This window comes from Hermetia illucens, chromosome 1 (genome assembly GCF_905115235.1).
Source record: "Hermetia illucens chromosome 1, iHerIll2.2.curated.20191125, whole genome shotgun sequence".
NCBI classification, from domain to species: domain Eukaryota; kingdom Metazoa; phylum Arthropoda; class Insecta; order Diptera; family Stratiomyidae; genus Hermetia; species Hermetia illucens.
The window spans coordinates 41,594,894-41,613,802 of NC_051849.1; the positions used below are offsets into that span (position 1 = coordinate 41,594,894).

Consider the following 18,909-nt stretch of genomic DNA (forward strand, 5'->3'; position numbering starts at 1 on the left):
AATACTTTTCCAGCTGTGCAGTCTCCTCCGTAATCTCCTGCATAGATATTAGCCCTATATTACGTCAGTGTGTCGACCAGCGGCTTAGTAGCTCCTGCGCAGTACGGAGGACCCACGTTCCATGAGAAAATGCGCAAATGGTTCACTATATTTCTTTGTCGAGTTCGCTGTTGTGTACGGAATCTAAATCACTAATTCCCAAAAGCTGAATAACAAATTGGCAGTTTTCTCGATTTTAGGCGTCGAAACTCCCTACTGCTTATTACCAAAACTCGACCCATAAAAGTGAAATCATAAATAAATCAAAATGCTCACAAATAATGGCAGAAGAATTATTACAATTAACAACGAAAATTGAAAATTTACCCCTAAATATTCTTATATATCATTCAAATACATTCCTTACTAATTGCATTGTTTATGTGCTTGCATCTCTTTATTGAGGGTTATTATAAAATTAAATCAAAATTTTCCTTTTAAAATGCAACAAAATCTATGCATGTAACGTAATTTTCCGACTTATCCGCAAGTTTTAAGTACAATACTCTCGACTACTCTTCTCTACTGACGTGAAGATCGTTCAGACAATTTGCATCCCAGAAACAATGATTTTACTGACATCTAAGGAAAAAGGATATTATATGACGAGGCGACTCCCAAAACAGAACGTGGTAATGAAGAACTCACATTTCTATCAGATGGAATTGAATTTTTTGTATCATGACCTTTCTTCTTCACGAAAATTTGTAGAGCTTCCATACCGCAAAAATTCGAGGATTCGGACATTTCGAAGTTTGCTGGCTTACAATTGTGAGAATCAACTGCTTGGCTATCTCCTACGTCGCGTTCTATGTAAACTTTCTTATCCTGAAAGGAGAAGGTTAAAAGGTTGTTCACTCTATTTTCTGTAACCAACCTCAAAGCCTGAATTCTCTGATTTATATATTCCATGCTCCGACTTGGAATACTTCTGTATCGTGTGTTCTGCGTATTTATTTATGGTTTCGCTCTTCGCTTTCCTTATCTTGTGCTTCTTTTGACTCTTGCTCTTTGCACGTTTCAGGGAAGAAAGTGCCTTACGGAATTCGTCTCGTCTGAAAATATAGCATCATATCGAAAGGATCAACAGATAACAGAGATACTCACTGCCTCTTAATTTCATCTAAGGATTTTTTCTCAATTATCACATATCCTTCCGGAATTTGACTTTTCTCCTTTTCAAGCAGCAATTTTTTGTAGTTTTGAATTTGCTCATGCAAATGTTCATTAAGATTTTCGGTATTTTTCCGCCGGAATGTCTCCGTGGCGATTTGCTCCTCTAAAAGTTTCAATCTATCACGGATCTTAGATACGCTTGATTTTTGCTCAATCAACCCGCTCGGTTCTTCAATGCAGTCTGCCTCGCTGCAGAATTGTGTTTTTATATTTTTTAGCATATGTTCACTTATACTGTTGTTCTTCAGATTAAATGCCGTCAAAGTTTCGTTACTCTCCAAACACTGCAGCACATGTGTGGCCCCAATATCCGTTAGGCCGCAATCTTCCATTTCAACCACTGAAATAAAATAGAGCGAGTCAAAATAAATTCACTCTCCCAACACAATCATAATTACCTTTAATCCACGCATCTTCCTTCAGGACATCTGCTATAAGACTTATTCCCTCATCTTTGATGCAAGGATTGTGATTCAGAAAAATTTGTTTCAGGCCACGGATACTCTCAGGGTCGACGTCCCTGTACCTCAGTGATTTCATCCATCCTTCAGAAAAACGGCAAATTTTCTGGAACTAAAAGAAGAAAATGTTACATATTTAAAAACTGAATTAAGAAGAGCCAAATTTAGTTATCTGCTTTTTCAGAAGGGGATTCCATTATACCTTTATCATATCAGCTATGGATGCCGCTCCCTTAATTGTAAGATCACATTGCGAAAGATTTAAGCTTTCAATATTAGGCAAGTGCTTCATTGTACTGCAAATGGTCTCACAGCCTACATCTCCCAATGGTGATCGCGAAAAACTTACACTTTGTAAGACTTCGTTACTTGATAGTGCCTAGAAAAAAGCATTCACAATTATAACATTATTCTAATCCTTGCCCCCTAATTAACACTAAATCAAAACGACTGATTGGAAAAAAAATATTGAAAATTTTTATAGACGTTATGTAACGTTAGCCTTATAAACAAGAGTAGTAATAGTGCGATTTCTACCAAACTTGGTAAGATTATGCTCCGCTTTATAGCCTACATCACTTTCAATGCCCGCACTCCCTGTCTTTCCAACAAATGTCAAAACTTCGAAAAATACTAACCGAGACCTTTAATTTGATACCCCACATAATTATATTTGATGAAAAAAAATGTTACACCCCCCTTTTGCATGTATGGGTACCCCCCCCCCCCTTAAATTCAACGTAAAAGGATGTAACTCACTGCGTGTGGGAGCGTTCACAGTTCCCACCTTTCTACCAAATATGGTGTCATTCGCTATAACCGTCTCCGAGAAAAATGCGTGTGACGGACAGACAGAGAGTAAACCGTTTTTAATAAGGTTTTGTGTTTACACACGGCACAGAACCTTTTGGAGAGTTCAAGTGCTTTACCTTTCTGAAAGCGGGATACCCGACCTTACACTCACTGCTTATTCATTTGCAAGCTCTAGTCGTATAACTTTCGAGCATCAATTCTCTTCTGAGCAAGAAGCGTAAGAATTGGAAATCACCGAATCTACTACAGCAGAATGAGGCTTAAGCCTAGATTCATTCTGGTAGCTCTATAAAAGTTGCGTTTGATGCTTCATAAGTCAAAACAGACCCAAAACACTTCAAGTTTATAGTAGTCAACACGACTTTCGAGGTATCTTAATGAATCACAGGTTTGGTTTAAAGCACAAACAAATAATATGGTAGCTGAAACAACCCCTTATACATAATGTTACATGCATAAGACGACTCGTAAAAGATAACAAACAATGAATTCCCTGGGACCTTCCTTAATATGTGTCTTTATATTTGCGGTATCCTGTAAGGGACTCGATAATATGTTAATTGGTATAATATTAAAAATGACCTTCTGCGTATCCCGTATACTCGTCAATAAAACCTCATGTGCTTCTATTATAAAAGAACTGCAAGCCGTCAAACGATTTCTTCAGTGCTTCCCGCACACAGGCGAGAATGTTGCGCGTGTTGCTTCCACCAAGTTCGCCATAGAGGAATTTTGGAGCATCATTTGCTCAGTGATTCCATTAAGATCCATTACCATAAATCCGAAATGAACCTATATATATGCCGTTACATGTCCGCAGTAATTTGCAGCCATGTGTTCATAACCATGTGGGAGCCCTTACATCGAATTTTGGGCAAGTAACTCCCGTCGAGGTCGAACGTATACACGACTTTACTGTCTCCATAAAATTCCAAAGAATGTGCTGGGAGTTGAATCTCCTGGGTATAGTGTCTTTGTCCTCGCAACCTTTTCATCGCCGTCCTGTAACCCCCACCCCAAAGATGTATGCCAGGATCGCTGCTTAGCTGTTTGAAATATATGCAATAAGTTGGTCTTGCAATTGCCTGTATACTTACTTTCGATCATTCGGGTTTCCCTCTGAATCTCGATCTCCTTTCCAAAAAGCATTCAGCTGGATGTGTTGCATTTTATTGTTCTACTAGTAGTTGGCCTTCTGGGAATAATAACAAGTCTGGGAGATTCTTTTCCGTAACCATACTACTCAGTGTGTCCGGATGGCTTTGAGATAAGAACGTTAGGCTGTTGTAGGGAGGCGGCGATTTAAATCTCACTGGTGGCAGTAGTATATGTATCACAACTGAATGTCGAATTCCAGTCAACTTACCGGTTGAATGTGTACCTAAGTCAAATCACTGTAATAATCACGAAAGAATGCGATACTGACCAAATTGCCTCCTACAAGGATAAAGTACTCCTGTGTAGTGTACCATTACGGTCTTGACTAAAGTGCTCTAACACTCTTCAAGGCCCAGGTCCAGTTGGATTTCCATGTTAGCGTTTATTATTATTATGGCGGTCAAAAGGTAATATAGGTCCCAGGGCGAAAAGTGGATTGATACCCACGATGGAACATAAAACCTGGGAAACTCCTGCTGAACCAACACCAACAGCTCTACTACCAAACTTTATCTCCACCTCCAAGTGATCGCTGGGAGTTCTTTCTTCCTGAAAAACTGCAGACAGAGAAGGATGAATGCGAGTCTCCCGCGTCTAAAAATGGGACAAATTGTACCAACTGTTTCTCCAGGTTTGGGGTTGGGTGGGGCTGACAACCCTACATGGAAGACAACTTGTTATGAAGCTACAACAAGAGCCTCGGGCCGGACTGATAATACAATGATCAACCCGGCAACGAAAACGGAATAGCGATTTGCCCATTTTCTCATGGAACGTGCGCTTCCTGTGCAGAGATAGAGCTGCCAAGCAGCTCGCCGATACCCTGTCCCAATAGAGGGCTGATGTAACAGGGTTGCAGAAGATGCATTGGATAGGCACCGGTCTCCTGGAGAAGAATAATTACACCACATATTATAGCGGCCATCCAGTAAACCATGTGCTCGGAGTAGGTTTCTTAGTCAGCCAAAAAATTAAACTTGCTGTTATCGGCTTTGAAAATATAAACGAAAATGTGCACTCTGCTGCTTTTGCGAAGCAAATTAAGAAATATAAGCCTCATAAACCTTCACGCCCCTACAGAGGAGACTGCAGAGTCGGAGAAGGATACCTTCTACGAGGTAGTTGAGCGGACCCTTGAAGCCTGTCCCAAGTATGATATCACAATCATACTTGGAGATTTTAACAAACAATTAGGGACGGAGCCCGTATTCAGGCGATACCTCGACTCCCACAGCTTATATAGGGATACCAATGATAACGGACTGCGGATTATTCAGTTAGCAGTAACGCACGAAATGGTTGTTGAAAGTACCTGGTTTGCGCGGAAAGCGGTCCACAAACATACGAGTGCCTCTCCAGACGGGACCACTTTCAACGGAATTGACCACGTGTTGATTGAACGCCGCCACCTCTCAGCCTTGATAAATGTCAGAATATATAGGGGGGCCAATATAGACTCAGACCACTATCTCGTTAGCATAGTGCTCAGAGCTCGAATTACAGCACCACCTACAATCTCCTCTGACAATCAGAGTGAATACTGAAGCCATTCAACACAGCCCTCCGCAGCACCTATAAGAGGGGAATGGATGCCGCAATAACCGCAGTCAACAGAGATCCTGGTGATGAAGCATCCACAAATGATCTTCACAATCACGTGAAGAACGTTATCATTGATACGGCTACAAAGATACTTGGCCCCAGACGCAACAAAAGCCGGAACGGCTAGTTTGACGATGAATGTAAGCTAACGTAACGGAGCGGAAGAATGCCATACATGCATACCGAGTAATATTGAATTCTCAAAGAACGCGGACACACGCAGATACTTATCACGAACTCCGTCGAGCGGAAAACCGACTTCACCGATGGAAAAAGGAAGCCTGGGAGAACTAAATAGTCTGTGAACTAGAAAAATACAGGGAGCAGCCGCACCAGGCGTGGAAGTTTTACCAACAAGTCAGCAGGATGAAGCCTTATACACCTCAATGCTCATCCTGCCGGGATAAAGAGGGAAATCTGATTTCCGACAGAATGGGCATATAGGAGCGATGGGTTATGTATTATGATGAAATGCTCAACAACCCAAATATTGGCGAGTTGAAGATCCCACCAGCTAAAGACGACGGACAAATGCTGCCATCACCAAACATAAACAAGTCGGAATACCGGAAGCTCGCGCTTCGGGTATAAAGGTTTTGTGTTCATCTTATGTGAGAAACATTTTTCTGTCCGTATATAGCTACAAATCCAACATAATCCTTCATATTTTTCCAAACTACGAGACATACGTACATATTACAGCCATAGATATTACGCTCACCCTAAACAAACAAACTGCATATTTCCGAATACTGTACACATATATGCACATATAAATAACTAAAAAACTAAAACAAAATAATTCTCTGCGACCCAATTCATAAGAACTCATTTCGTTATGGTATTGACGAATTGATATGTGATGATGACGTCATGCAGGTTGTAGAGTGCACGAAATTCACAAAAAATTGTAAAGTTTCACCCCCTATAACTTTGTTAATAATAATTGGATTTTCTTCAAACTTTACTAAACTGTGCATTATGTTCTTCATTACACGCATGCCAAATTTTGTACTCCTGGGATGAACATAAGGGGGGGTGCCGGGTAAATTTCTAAAATGTGGAAATATACTATTATTAACTTTATTTGTGCAGATATCGGAACCGGATATATTTTGAGGCACCATTGTGATTTTTTTCAGATTTTTCGGTTGAATAGGTTCTGAGAACGAGACCTGTTACACTTTTTGTGGATCATATTTAGAACCCTTACTCCCCTACGTTTCATCTAATATCAAATATTGAACCAGATTCGAAAAGTACTAATTGAGACCTTTCATTTGATACCCTACATGGCTAAATTCTGTGAAAAAAAAATTTGCACCCCCCATTCACATGTATGGGGAGCCCCCCCTTAAACTTAACACAAGATGGCGCCACTTACTACATGTAAAGGGATCACCAGATTACATACTCTCACTAATTTTCGTGACAATTGGTCCAGTCGTTTCCGAATAAATCGGGTGTGACAGACAGACAGACAGACAGACAGACAGACAGACGGACAGACGGACAGACAGACACCGTCTCGATTCTAATAAGGTTTTGTTTCACACAAAACCTTAAAAAAAGAGTCCGCGCAATTCATCGGTTCAAAAACCATAAGTCGCCCGGAGGCGATGGAATTACAGACGAATTGGTTAAATATGGAGGCGACCAATTACATCAAGCGGTTCATCAATTTGTACTCAAGCTGTGGGACAGCGAATCAATGCCTGACGACTAGCAAAGAGGCATTATCTGTCTCATACATAAAAAGGGGAATATCACGCAGTGCAGCAATTATAGAGGTATCACATCATTGGCCCCCTACCAAAGAGGCTTCACTCCAGGCAAATCAGCAACAGATCAGATTTTCTCTGTGCGGCAAGCGATGGAAAAACCGAATATGGACAACAGTTGCACCATCTTTTCATCGACTTTAAAGCCGCCTATGATAGTATAGCCAGGGTAAAACTATACACGGCGATGAGAGAATTTGGTATCCCAACGAAATTTATAAGACTGACTTGGCTGCCCCTGACCAATGTGCGAGGCCAGATAAAAGCAGCAGGATCACTCTCAAGACCATTCGACATCAACAACGGTCTACAACAAGGAGATGTTCTATCATGCGTTCTCTTTAACTTGGCCCTGGAGAAAATGATCCGTGATGCTGAGGTAAATGCGAAGGGTACGATCCTGTTTAAGTCCACACAACTACTGGCCTACGCTGACAATATTGACATCGTGGGAAGAACGAGAAGAACGAGACGTACAAACTACCTTCGTCCAGATCGAGCAAGCGACGCGCAATCTTGGACTGCACATCAATGAAGGCAAGACAAAGTATGTGGTGGCAACGTCAGCACCAAAAACCAATCAACCAACAAGATCAAAACGCACTGGTCAAGCGGAAAGAATAAAAATAGGAGGCTACAACTTTGAGACCGTTGATAATTTCTCCTACTTTGGGTCGAAGATCACAACCGATAACAGCTACGATGAGGAAATCCGCGCACGTTTGTTGTCAGCCAACAGAGCCTATTTCAACTTACAAAAACTGTTCCGCTCGAAACGTCTCACCATAGGGTCAAAGCTCTTACTGTACAAGACTATGATCTTGCTAGTCCTCATGTATTCCTCAGAGACTCGGGTTCTTAGCAAAAAGAATTGCGAACTCTTGGGCGCGTTCGAGAGAAGAATCCTCCGAAGAATTTTTGGCCCTCTACATGAGGATGGACGATTCCGTAGCCTACATAACGACGAAATCTATGAGCGATACCACGGCCGTTAGGTTGTGGATAAATTCCGGCTCAATAGGTTACGATGTGCGGTTCACTTAATCCGTATGGATGAGGATGATCCAGCCCGGAAAGTCTATAAGGGCAATATCTATGGTAGAAAAAGAAGACGAGGCAGACCCTGCCTGAGATGGAGCGATGGCGTAGGTCAGGACCCCAGGGTGCTAATTGGTGGACCTCGGCGCAAAGCTTCGAGATTCGACTTTTGCGCATCATGTCCTTGGCTGTCGAGGCTTGAACTTCGCAAATTAAGTGGTATTTCCAATTTAGCTTATTCGCTTTAAATGATACATCATATTTATTACTACAAAATTATCCCTCCTCCGATATTTTTGTCGATTACGCTTTTCACAGAAATGGTAGAAAATGTTTGTGAAAGACGAGAACTTGCAAGAATATCTTCTCTAGATAAAAAAAATTGTTTTATTTATTCAGGAGTGTGGGGACGCGTTTCTTCGCCTTTGCTTTCCTGGCTGGTAGCTTTAAAATTTCAATCAAACATAACCTTATCCTTGTGTGGGATGATTTTCTGAATTAACTTTCAAAATACGCCATTTTTTCTAATCATTGGAGAGAGAGGAGTGATTCCATTTCAAGACATCTTTTGACTTCGAATAGTAAATACCTTAAATTGTCACAAAACCAAGAACGGAAGGGGGAGACGGAAACTGCCATGTTTTTGGCTTGGTTGGGACTAGTTCATTTGCCCCAATAGTGGATAGTATTGTCTGAAATTATCCATGAAATGATTCTGAAATTTCTAAGTGCGGTATTTCTAGCGATAAAATTATTTTAAATAAACAAGATTACAAGACTTGCAGGACTCACGAACGAAGTAAGTGGCTTCCGAAATATCGGTATTTGCAATTATAATAAATAGTAGTGGCGAAAAGCGAAAATAAGTCATAATTATTTCAAATTATGAAATTTGTTTCTATGGACATGTTGCCTACTTTTACCTTGTATTTATTATTAAAAATTAAAACAATTCAATTGATGAGCGCGACACTTTTAGTCGTTTCCAATTGCCTGGAAGACTAAACTACAGTTAATTGAAAACTCAGAATATAGTAAGCTTCTTCAATATTCCCTCATTCCCTCATTCAGAAATATTAAAAAAAAAAAAATGCTGGCTCGATAATCAGTCACCTGTTTTCTTAAGTCTAAAATGTCCTCTACTTTCCACACAAAACAACATCGAGAATCACGCACCGAAAATTACCGGTACGTAAAGAGTTACATAGAAAATTAACATGAAAATTGCAAATACCTACTCACCTTCGAAATATTTACAACATATCTTTCGACTAATGGCAAACCTTCAAAGGATACCGAAGTCAAATTTTTGTTGTTCTTAATACAATTGGAAATCGCTTCCACCAACCCGCTGAAGATAAACTTCGTGAAGACAACAGGTTTATTTTTATACATACGCGCCTTCCTCTCCGTATCCACTCCTTCCAGTACTGAAACGAGATCAGAAAGTAACCCCGCAAATGTCAAGACACTCCCACAATCAAAGCTTCTTCCTTTGAAACCATATTTACCCATATTACATGTTCTTCTCAATCGTATAGCCATGCTATGTAGTGCCACATCATTATAAAGGGCATCAATTATCAGTAGCCAATCTTCGATTTTGAGCTTGTCGCCAAAAAATTCCAAGATTGTCGTATTATTGTTTTTCGCCTTAACATCAGACAGTGCTGCATAATTTTTCGATCTACACAATTCTAAGTAACGAAAATGAAAACTCTTCGTTTTGTTCGTTATTTTCTTCTGGGATTGAGTTTCCACCATCGCTCAAGCCTTCCTGTCGGACGACTCAAACACCTCACCAACAATGTTTCTCAACAAAATTTTGAGCGGGCTATATAAGATATAAAATAGCGAATGCACTGTTTAGTTCTAAATAAATCATATATTTTAAATATAGTATTTTTTTCAACAAATGACCCTTCCAAATCCGGAAAAAATAAAAATGGCGTTTATGTATAATTTGATGTAACTGCCTACTAGATTTTTTAGAGGGAATTGATTAATATTCGGTGCATCTTGAGACCGAGCAATTGCGAAAAAGGACAAATGCATAGCGCAGGCAAATCAACGGAAATATGTCAGTTTTGAATAATAATCATGAACGTATGTGATTACGAATTGTCACACAATCAAACAAAGTTGTCGTAAATTAGGCGAAATTTCAGCAAAAAGGTTTTTTTCGCTCCCCTGGACCACACCAGCAACGAGACATACAGAATTGCAATAATTTGTAAAGGAAACCGACAACGCAATGCATAAAGAATAAACAAATAATTTCCTTTAAAAGAATGTTGTTTTATTTGTACAGACCAAAACTCGAAAAAAAGGAGAAATAAATAACAAAAGTTTTTCACAATATGCTCGAAAATACAATATACATTAATTTACAAAATTCTACTATTTTACACTAGCGCGATCGCCACTGGTGCCAATATCGTAGAAAATGCTCCCGTTTTGGCCACAAATGCTCTATACCGTATTGACACCAAAATCTGGAAGTTGGAGAAATGTAGTGAAAATAGGAACATTATAAGTAGGTTGGCTTTTGAGTGTTAAATGTAGACTTACAGTCCGAAAAGAGCTCCTCCCAAATGTGCAGCATGATCGAAAAACTTCCATTTGAATAAGCAACCAGCAAGGTCTATTGCCATAATCGCTTTTATTGCCTGAAATTCAATTCAAGTTAATAATTCATGAGAGTGCCAACAGATTCAATTAAATTTTCGAAATCTAAAAAAAATATCAAAATATTGTAGAGATTGTGCTCTAAAGGAGAACATCGAATTTCATTCCATTTTCCGAGAAATACCTAGCATTTGATAAAGAAAGGAAATATCAAAAGAAGGCCGGTCCTAGAAGTTTTTAGTTAAACGCAATTCGACAGCCACAAATTTTGTTACTGATCATTTATTTCTTCTAAACTTAGTGAACCACTGTTTAGGAAAAGGTATGGAACTTTGGCACAATGCCAGCTGAGCTGCACCAATTTCCTACATTACCTTTTCCCTGCAGAAGCCTAGTTATTCAAAACCTGAGACAAATACGATATATCAGGTTCAAGAACACATTGAAAGTATGCCCTGCTTGTCGTAACAGGTGACTAAAGGAATGAAGGTCCTGGGGGTTTGACGTGTTGTAGACATAATTCCACGTTCCCCTTCGGATATAGATTGATTTAGAGACCACAATTAGAGCCCTGCCATGTCTGGCACAGCGGCACTGGTTTATACTGAGTGCAGGCTCAGCATTCATGCCAGTGGATGTGAGGCCTATCTAACACCTCTACCGCAACTAAATGGTACGGCACGCAACTAAACGCTTAAGCCCACAGGGAACTCTGCCTGCAATATGGGCATAACCACAACCATCATGAAATTTGTATTTTACTAACAGCTCGATGCAGACACCCACAGATTTTTTTATTGGCACATAGCAACATTTACATACAACAAACAGAAACCAGAGTGTCTTTGTTGCAACGGGTCACAAATTTTTGTTGCATTACCAAAGACATAGATGAACAAGCGACGACGAGAAATCACCTGGTTAACATTTCGAAGATTCCTTTTGCAGCATTCAATGAAAATGGATCAAATTAATTTGAAGAGCATTGTTTCGGAGGTCAAAACTTAGTATAGGTGCTAGGGCGAAACATGGATTGATACCCACGAGGGAACATAAAACCTAGGAAACTCCTACTGAACCAACACCAACAGCTCTACTACCAAACCCTATCTCCACCTCCACTGGGAGTTCTTTCTTCATGAAAAACTGCAGACGGAAAAGGATGAAGGCGAGTCTCCCGCGCCTAAAAACGGAACAAGATGTACCAACTGGTCCTCCAGGTTGGGGGTTGGGTAGGGCTGACAACGCTGCACCGAAAACCGATGTTACGAAGCCACAACAGGAGCCTCGGACAGGATGAATTTCAAAATGACGAACCCAGCAACGAAAACGGATTAACGATTTGCGCATTTTCTCATGGAACATGCGCTCCCTGTACAGACAGAATGCTCCTGAGCAACTAACAGCGTTACAAGAGATGCGTTGGACAGGGACCGGTTTCCTGGAGAAGAGCCGCTGCACCATTTATTATAGTGGCCATCCAGTAAACCATATACTCGGAGTAGGTTTCTTAGTCAGTCAAAAAATGAAACCTGCTGTTATCGGCTTTGAAAATATAAACGAAAAACTATGCATTCTGCGCTTGCGAGGCAAGTTTAGAAATATACATCCCACAAACGTTCACGCCTACAGAGGAGATTGCAGAGTCGGAGAACGATACCTTCTACGAGGCAGTTGAGCGGACCCTCAAGGCCTGTCCCAAGTATGATATCAAAATTATACTTGGGGATTCCAACAGTCAAAGTAGGGAAGGAGCCCGTATTCAGGCGAAATGTTGACTCTCATAGCTTACATAGGGATACCAAGAATAACGGACTGCGGATTATTCAATTAGCAGTATCACACGAAATGGTTGTTGGAAGTACCTGGTTTGCGCGGAAAGCGGTTCGCAAACATATGTGGGCCTCTCCAAACGGGACCACTTTCAACGAAATTGACCACGTGCTGATTGAACGCTGCCTTAATGAATGTCAGAATATATGGGGGGGGGGGGGGGCCAATATAGACTCGGATCACTATCTCGTTGGCATAGTGCGCAGAGCTCGAATTACGACACCACCTACAATCAGCTCTGACAATCAGGTGAATACGGAAGCCATTCACCCACAGGCCTCCGCATCACCTATAAGAGCGAAATGGACACCGCAATAACCGCAATCAACAAATGTCCTGGAGATAAACCATCAATAAATGATCTTCACAATCACCTGAAGAACGTTATCATAAATACGGCCACAAACATACTTGACCCGAGCCGCAAAAAGAGTCGACGATGAATGTAAGCTAGCAACGGAACGGAAGAATGCCGCATACCGAATAATGTTGCATTCTCAAAGGACGCGAGCACGCGCGGAAACATACCACGAAGTCTGGCGAGTGGAGAAGCGACTTCACAGACGGAAAAAGGAAGCCCAGGGGAACCAACAAATCTGTGAAGTCAAAAAGTGCAGGGAGCAACCGCACCAGGCACAGAAGTTTTACCAACAAGTCAACAGGATGAAGCCTTATACACCTCGATGCTCATCCTGCCGAGACAAAAAGGGAAATCTGATTTCCGACGTAATGGGCATATTGGACCGATGGGCTGAGTACTTTGATGAACTACTGAACAACCAGAACATCGGCGAGTTGGAGGTCCCGCCAACTGAAGACGACGGACAAATACTCCCACCACCAAGTATAGGAGAAAGAGTTCGTACAATTCATCGGCTAAAAAATCATAAGTCGCCAGGAGCTGATGGAATTACAGCCGAATTGGTTAAATATAGAGGCGACCAATTACACCAAGTGGTTCATCAACTTAAACTCAAGGCGTGAGACGGCGAATCAATGCCTGACTACTGGCAAAGAGGCATTATCTGTCTCATACATAAAAAGGGAGATATCACACAGTGCAGCAATTATAGAAGTATCACGTTGCTGAGTACCATCTATAAGATATTCTCTGTTATCTTGCTATATTGGATGGTCCCATACGCTCATAACATCATTGGCACATACCAAAGAGGCTTCACTGCAGACAAATCAGCAACAGATCAGATTTTCTCTCTGCGGCAAGCGATGGAAAAACTGTTGGAATATGGACATCAGTTGAACCCTCTTTGCACCGACTTTAACACCGCCTATGATAGCATAACCAGGGTAAAAGTGTACACGGCCATGAGAGAATTCCATATCCCGACGAAATTGATAATACTGACTAGGCTGACCCTGACGAATGTGCTAGGCCAAATAAAAGCAGCAGGATTACTCTCAAGACCATTCGGCATCAACTACGGTCTAAGACAAGGGGATGCCCTATCATGCGCCCTCTTCAATGCTGAGGTAAATTCGAGGAATATGATATCACCATCATGGGAAAAACGACCCGAGACGTACAAACTCCTTTCATCCAGATCGAGCAGGCGGCGTGACAAAATATATGGTGGCAACGTCAGCACCAAAAACTAACCAACCAAAAACATCAAATCGCACTGGTCAAACGGGAAGAATTAAGATAGGAGACTACAACTTTGAGACCGTTAATAATTTCTCCTAGCTTGGGTCGAAAATCACAACCGATAACAGCTATGACGATGAAATCCGGGCACGGGTTGGCAGCCAACAGACACTATTTCAGCTTACAAAAACTGTTTCGCTCGAAACGTCTTACCATAGGGTCAAAGCTCTTACTGTACAAGACAATGATCTTGCTAGTCCTCATGTATTTCTCAAAGACTTTGGTTCTTACCAAGAAAAATTGCAAACTCCTGGCCGCGTTCGAGAGAAGAATCCTCCGAAGAATTTTTTGGCCCCCTACATGAGGATGGACGATTCCGTAGCCTTCACAACGACGAAATTTGTGAGCGATACCATGACCGTCAGATTGTGGGCAAATCCGGCTCAATATGTTGTAGTGGGCGGGTCACTTAATCCGTATGGATGAGGATGATCCAGTCCGGAAAGTCTATAAGGGCAATATTTATGGTAAAAAAAGAAGACGAGAGATACTACGATAGCGTAGGCCAGGAAGCCAGGCAGCTTTTAGGGATATTGGATTGTTGGACCTCAGCACAAAACTGGGATATCTGGAGTTCCTTATTAAGGCAGGCCTACACCGAATACCGGTTGTTACGCCGTTGATGATGATGATCCCAGCTATGATCACCACCGTGAAGTATTTCAAAACAGAAAGCAAACCGATTTGGAATAGATTTTAAGAAAAAACTTGATAAGGAAGTAAATACTGAAATAGCAAACTATGCGAAAGGGATTTCAGACAACAAATCAATAATGATTTTCGTATCTTCACTAAAATTTTAAGTTACAATTATCCTAATAAAAAGCAACTCATGGGGAAAATACTAAGGGAGAGAGAGGCATATACTAAAAACCACTTCATATTGAAGGTACTTTTAAGAAACTACCTAGCCATTATTATTTATAACTGTTTACCCTATTTGTAGCATACTAGAGAAAAGTTTTATCAGGAAGTCGATTCACATTACCGGCCGTAGAGTCCCTAACATTGTTTGTGAAAATTTGCTTTTGCACCCACACAGAAAAACGTTTGCCTTCAGTTTACTGACGACCAATTATAAGTAAATTTAATCCTATTTTTGGTTTTTTGCAAATTCAAATACATATTGGGATCAACTACGATTCAGCTCCCTCCAAGACTTCCCGAGACGCCGACACTCCTCCTCTACTGTTCTGCGCCATGTGCTCTTGGTGCAGCGATGAATAACTCTGCGGGAAAAACGTCCAGCGCAGTGGCTTTACTACATTTGAGTGCATTGATGGTCGAAATTATTTCTCTTTTGGTTGGAAGAATTTCCCGTATCCGCATGTTATGAGGACTATCCATTTCGTCCAGGAGACAGCTTCTTCAGCTGCTCGTAATCGTAAATAAAAGATGAACCGATAACATCCTTCACAGAATCGTCGAAAGATTTGAGACTGCATGCAAATTCTTTCGTAATGCGGTATATGTACGCATCTGAAATCATTGTATTCTGCGACATCTTCCGCTTCCCTGCGCAGTAGCAAATTCCATTTTTTCAAAGCGCACACTACAATGAACTTCCCAGGATTTCGCTCGGTATCGGAGTTCGAGTGGGTCACGCCATTGTTATGTAAAACTGTTTGCCATATTTTTAGTATGCTAACGACAAGTTTTATCAAGAGGGACGACTCACACAACCCGTATCATCGTTTGTGAAAATTTGCTTTAGCACCCACACAGAAAAACTTTTCCACTTATTACCGGATTATAGGACAATTTATTTTTATAGTTTTAGTTTTAGTTTTTTAAATAGTAAGGGAAAGACATTCCCCATACCCCATAAACACATTTTTTTCTGAATAGCATAACCATTTTTGAATAAATAGAAAAGTGCTAAACACATCAAATGAAAAAATGATTAAATGCTGTTAAAATGCCGACTTAAAGCGTACTTACCGAACCAGCAGAGAAAGTAAATTGCGGGAGGAATAATATACTCAGCTCCGTATGAGGATATGCAACACAGACTAAAGCTAGCACAGCCATAATAGCTCCACTCTGTGAAGTAAAACATAACCGTTAAAAACAAAATACAAAACACTCTTAAAGTGAACTCACCGCTCCTAGCGATGGACCCATCTGTTTCGTGAGAACCTTATAAGCATAGCTAGTAAAAGAAGAAAGCACTCCTGCACTAAGATATAACCCTAGAAATTGTTCCCGGCCTACTGCATTCACAGCAGCGCCTATAAAACTGTGCAGTACATACATATTTGCCAGTAAGTGTAGGAACGAATAGTGGCTAAACGTGGACAGTACCATTGGCCAGCAAACAGCACCTAGAACATGAAAAACAGTAAATAGATAGCGCCAAATCAAGTATCTGTGGAGAGCATACGTGCTGCTGGATTGGAACAAAAGTATCGCATCATGAAACTGTTAAGCTGGGGTACTTTCCACAGGCCAAAAATGGCAAGATTAATTGCACAGATGGGAACAAACACCCGCTCCCCAGGCGATAATGTATTCCACCACTCTCGAACATTTTGGAGGAGGCCTTTCTGTAAACGATTGCTATATTACATGCAAATCTTATTATTGATTCACTAAAGGAACTCACATTGCGTTTGTCATGGACTCTACTCTTAAACCAAGGAATGCCTGAAAAGGATTTCAGTGCGTTTTTCGCCCTTCCTCTGGCTGTTTCATATTCCCACACCGACACTGCCAGGAAACTTCCTGTGCCGAACTATTGGAAGGAAACTGAATTTAATTTCAGGGAGCAAGTATTGCATCACCGCCTTACCGCTACTGTGAAAATGAATGGCTTCAGCAACCTTGACGGCGGAACATGCGGAGACTCGCCGCCCTGCAAAAGGGTACCTCTGAACGCCTGTCGCCGTTGAGCACTCCGAGTAGCCTCTCTGATAAATGAACGCCTCGTACATTGGACGAAATTTGAATACACTTGCATCGAGTCCCAGGTGCGGCTTCGCGCGATGGTACCGACACCATCAGGAATGTGGGAACTAAAAATGAATTGAATGTTAACTGGCCCAGAGGAGTCTAATACTGCCTACTTACATTTTGACTAGATTTTGCAAAAACTGAGACCCCAAACCACGATTTACTTGACTGAAGCAAAACATTTCCGCGTTTCCCGTAATTCAAACCTTCTGACATTGCAAAGAACAGCTGAGAGCTGTGACATGTGTCTTGTCGTTTGGCAGCCGGCTGTGCGGTTCGGTGACGAACCAATGACTTTGCTTTGCGGAAATTACGTCATGAAACCTTCACTTCTAGCGGGAGAAGCTGTTGGGAAAATGTACATCATCATACACGCACATCAGACCTTAGCATTAGTAGCGAAATAAAGCCTTACTTCTGAAAGGCCACAATGTTTACTAAAGCATAGTAAAAACAATTCGAAAACAGGATACTCGACGCTTCAGGTATGAAATGTTTTGTGTACTTCATCATAGTATTCGAACAGAGTTCGTTATGGGATCTATTTTGAGACCTAAATTTTATATAGAGACCACTTCGTGATTTTTGACATAAGTAGTAATATACTGTTATTTACAAGAGGGGTATTTTGAGATCTAGATGTCATATAGAGGCACTACCATGATTTTTTCAGAATATTCTTTTGGTTATTTTCTAAAAATGGCTTCTAACAACAAGTGACCACATTCCAACGCAAGCACTCCCACCTACTTTACAATTAATAATAAAACTAGCACTTGTATCGAAAAGTACTACTCAGGACCTTTCATTCGATATGCCTATATTTCATCATCACCATCAACGGCGCAACAACCGGTATACGGTGTAGGCCTGTCTTAATAAGGAACTCCAGACATCCCGGTTTTGCGCCGAGGTCCAACAATTCCATATCCCTAAAAGCGTTCTGACCTACGCCATCGCGCCATCTTAGGCAGGGTCTGCCTCGTCTTCTTCTTCTACCATAGATATTGCCCTTATAGACTTTCCGGGTGGGATCATCCTCATCCATACGGATTAAGTGACCCGCCCACCGTAACCTATTGAGCCCGAGTTTATCCACAACCGGACGGTCATGGTATCGCTCATAGATTTCGTCATTGTGTAGGCTGTGGAATCATCCATCCTCATGTAGGGGGCCAAAAATTCTTCGAAGGATTCTTCCCTCGAACGCGGCCAAGAGTTCGCAATTTTTCTTGCTAAGAACCCAAGTTTCCGAGGAATACATGAGGACTGGCAAGATCATTGCATTGAAGAGGATCGTACCTCTTGCATTAACCTCAGCATCACGGATCACTTTCTCGAGGGCCAGGTTAAAGAGGACGCATGATAGGGCATCCCCTTGTCGTAGACCGTTGTTGATGTCAAATGGTCTTGAGAGTGATCCTGCTGCTTTTATCTGGCCTCGCACATTGGTCAGGGTCAGCCTAGTCAGTCTTATTAATTTCGTCGGGATACCGAATTCTCTCATGGCCGTGTACAGTTTTACCTTGGCTATGCTATCATAGGCGGCTTTAAAGTCGATGAACAGATGGTGCAACTGTTGTCCATCCCTTGCCGCACAGAGAGAATCTGATCTGTTGCTGATTTGCCTGGAGTGAAGCCTCTTTGGTATGGGCCAATGATGTTCTGGGCGTATGGGGCTATCCGGCCTAGCAGGATAGTGGAGAATATCTTATAAATGATACTCAGCAACGTGATACCTCTATAATTGCTGCACTGTGTG

The 18,909-nt window shown here is 41.3% G+C and overlaps 2 protein-coding genes across 2 annotated transcripts; both read right to left on the bottom strand.

Annotated features, from left to right (window-relative positions):
- Positions 1–418: 418 nt before the first annotated feature.
- Positions 419–10,126, bottom strand: LOC119661188 (protein Cep78 homolog). The gene is made up of 8 exons (XM_038070409.1): positions 9,580–10,126; positions 9,311–9,498; positions 1,879–2,055; positions 1,614–1,788; positions 1,147–1,555; positions 917–1,094; positions 688–867; positions 419–621 (listed from the first exon to the last, which is right to left on the bottom strand). The coding sequence occupies exons 1-8, from the start codon at positions 9,830–9,832 to the stop codon at positions 562–564; spliced, it is 1,620 nt and encodes a 539-aa protein (XP_037926337.1). The 5' UTR covers positions 9,833–10,126; the 3' UTR covers positions 419–561.
- A 228-nt stretch (positions 10,127–10,354) lies between these two features.
- LOC119657815 (presenilins-associated rhomboid-like protein, mitochondrial) lies at positions 10,355–17,407 on the bottom strand. Its single transcript, XM_038064930.1, has 8 exons — positions 17,265–17,407; positions 16,987–17,209; positions 16,801–16,929; positions 16,579–16,741; positions 16,299–16,519; positions 16,137–16,238; positions 10,640–10,737; positions 10,355–10,563 (listed from the first exon to the last, which is right to left on the bottom strand). Exons 1-8 carry the CDS (start codon positions 17,327–17,329, stop codon positions 10,479–10,481), a joined length of 1,086 nt encoding a protein of 361 aa, XP_037920858.1. The 5' UTR covers positions 17,330–17,407; the 3' UTR covers positions 10,355–10,478.
- Between the last annotated feature and the right edge of the window lie 1,502 nt (positions 17,408–18,909).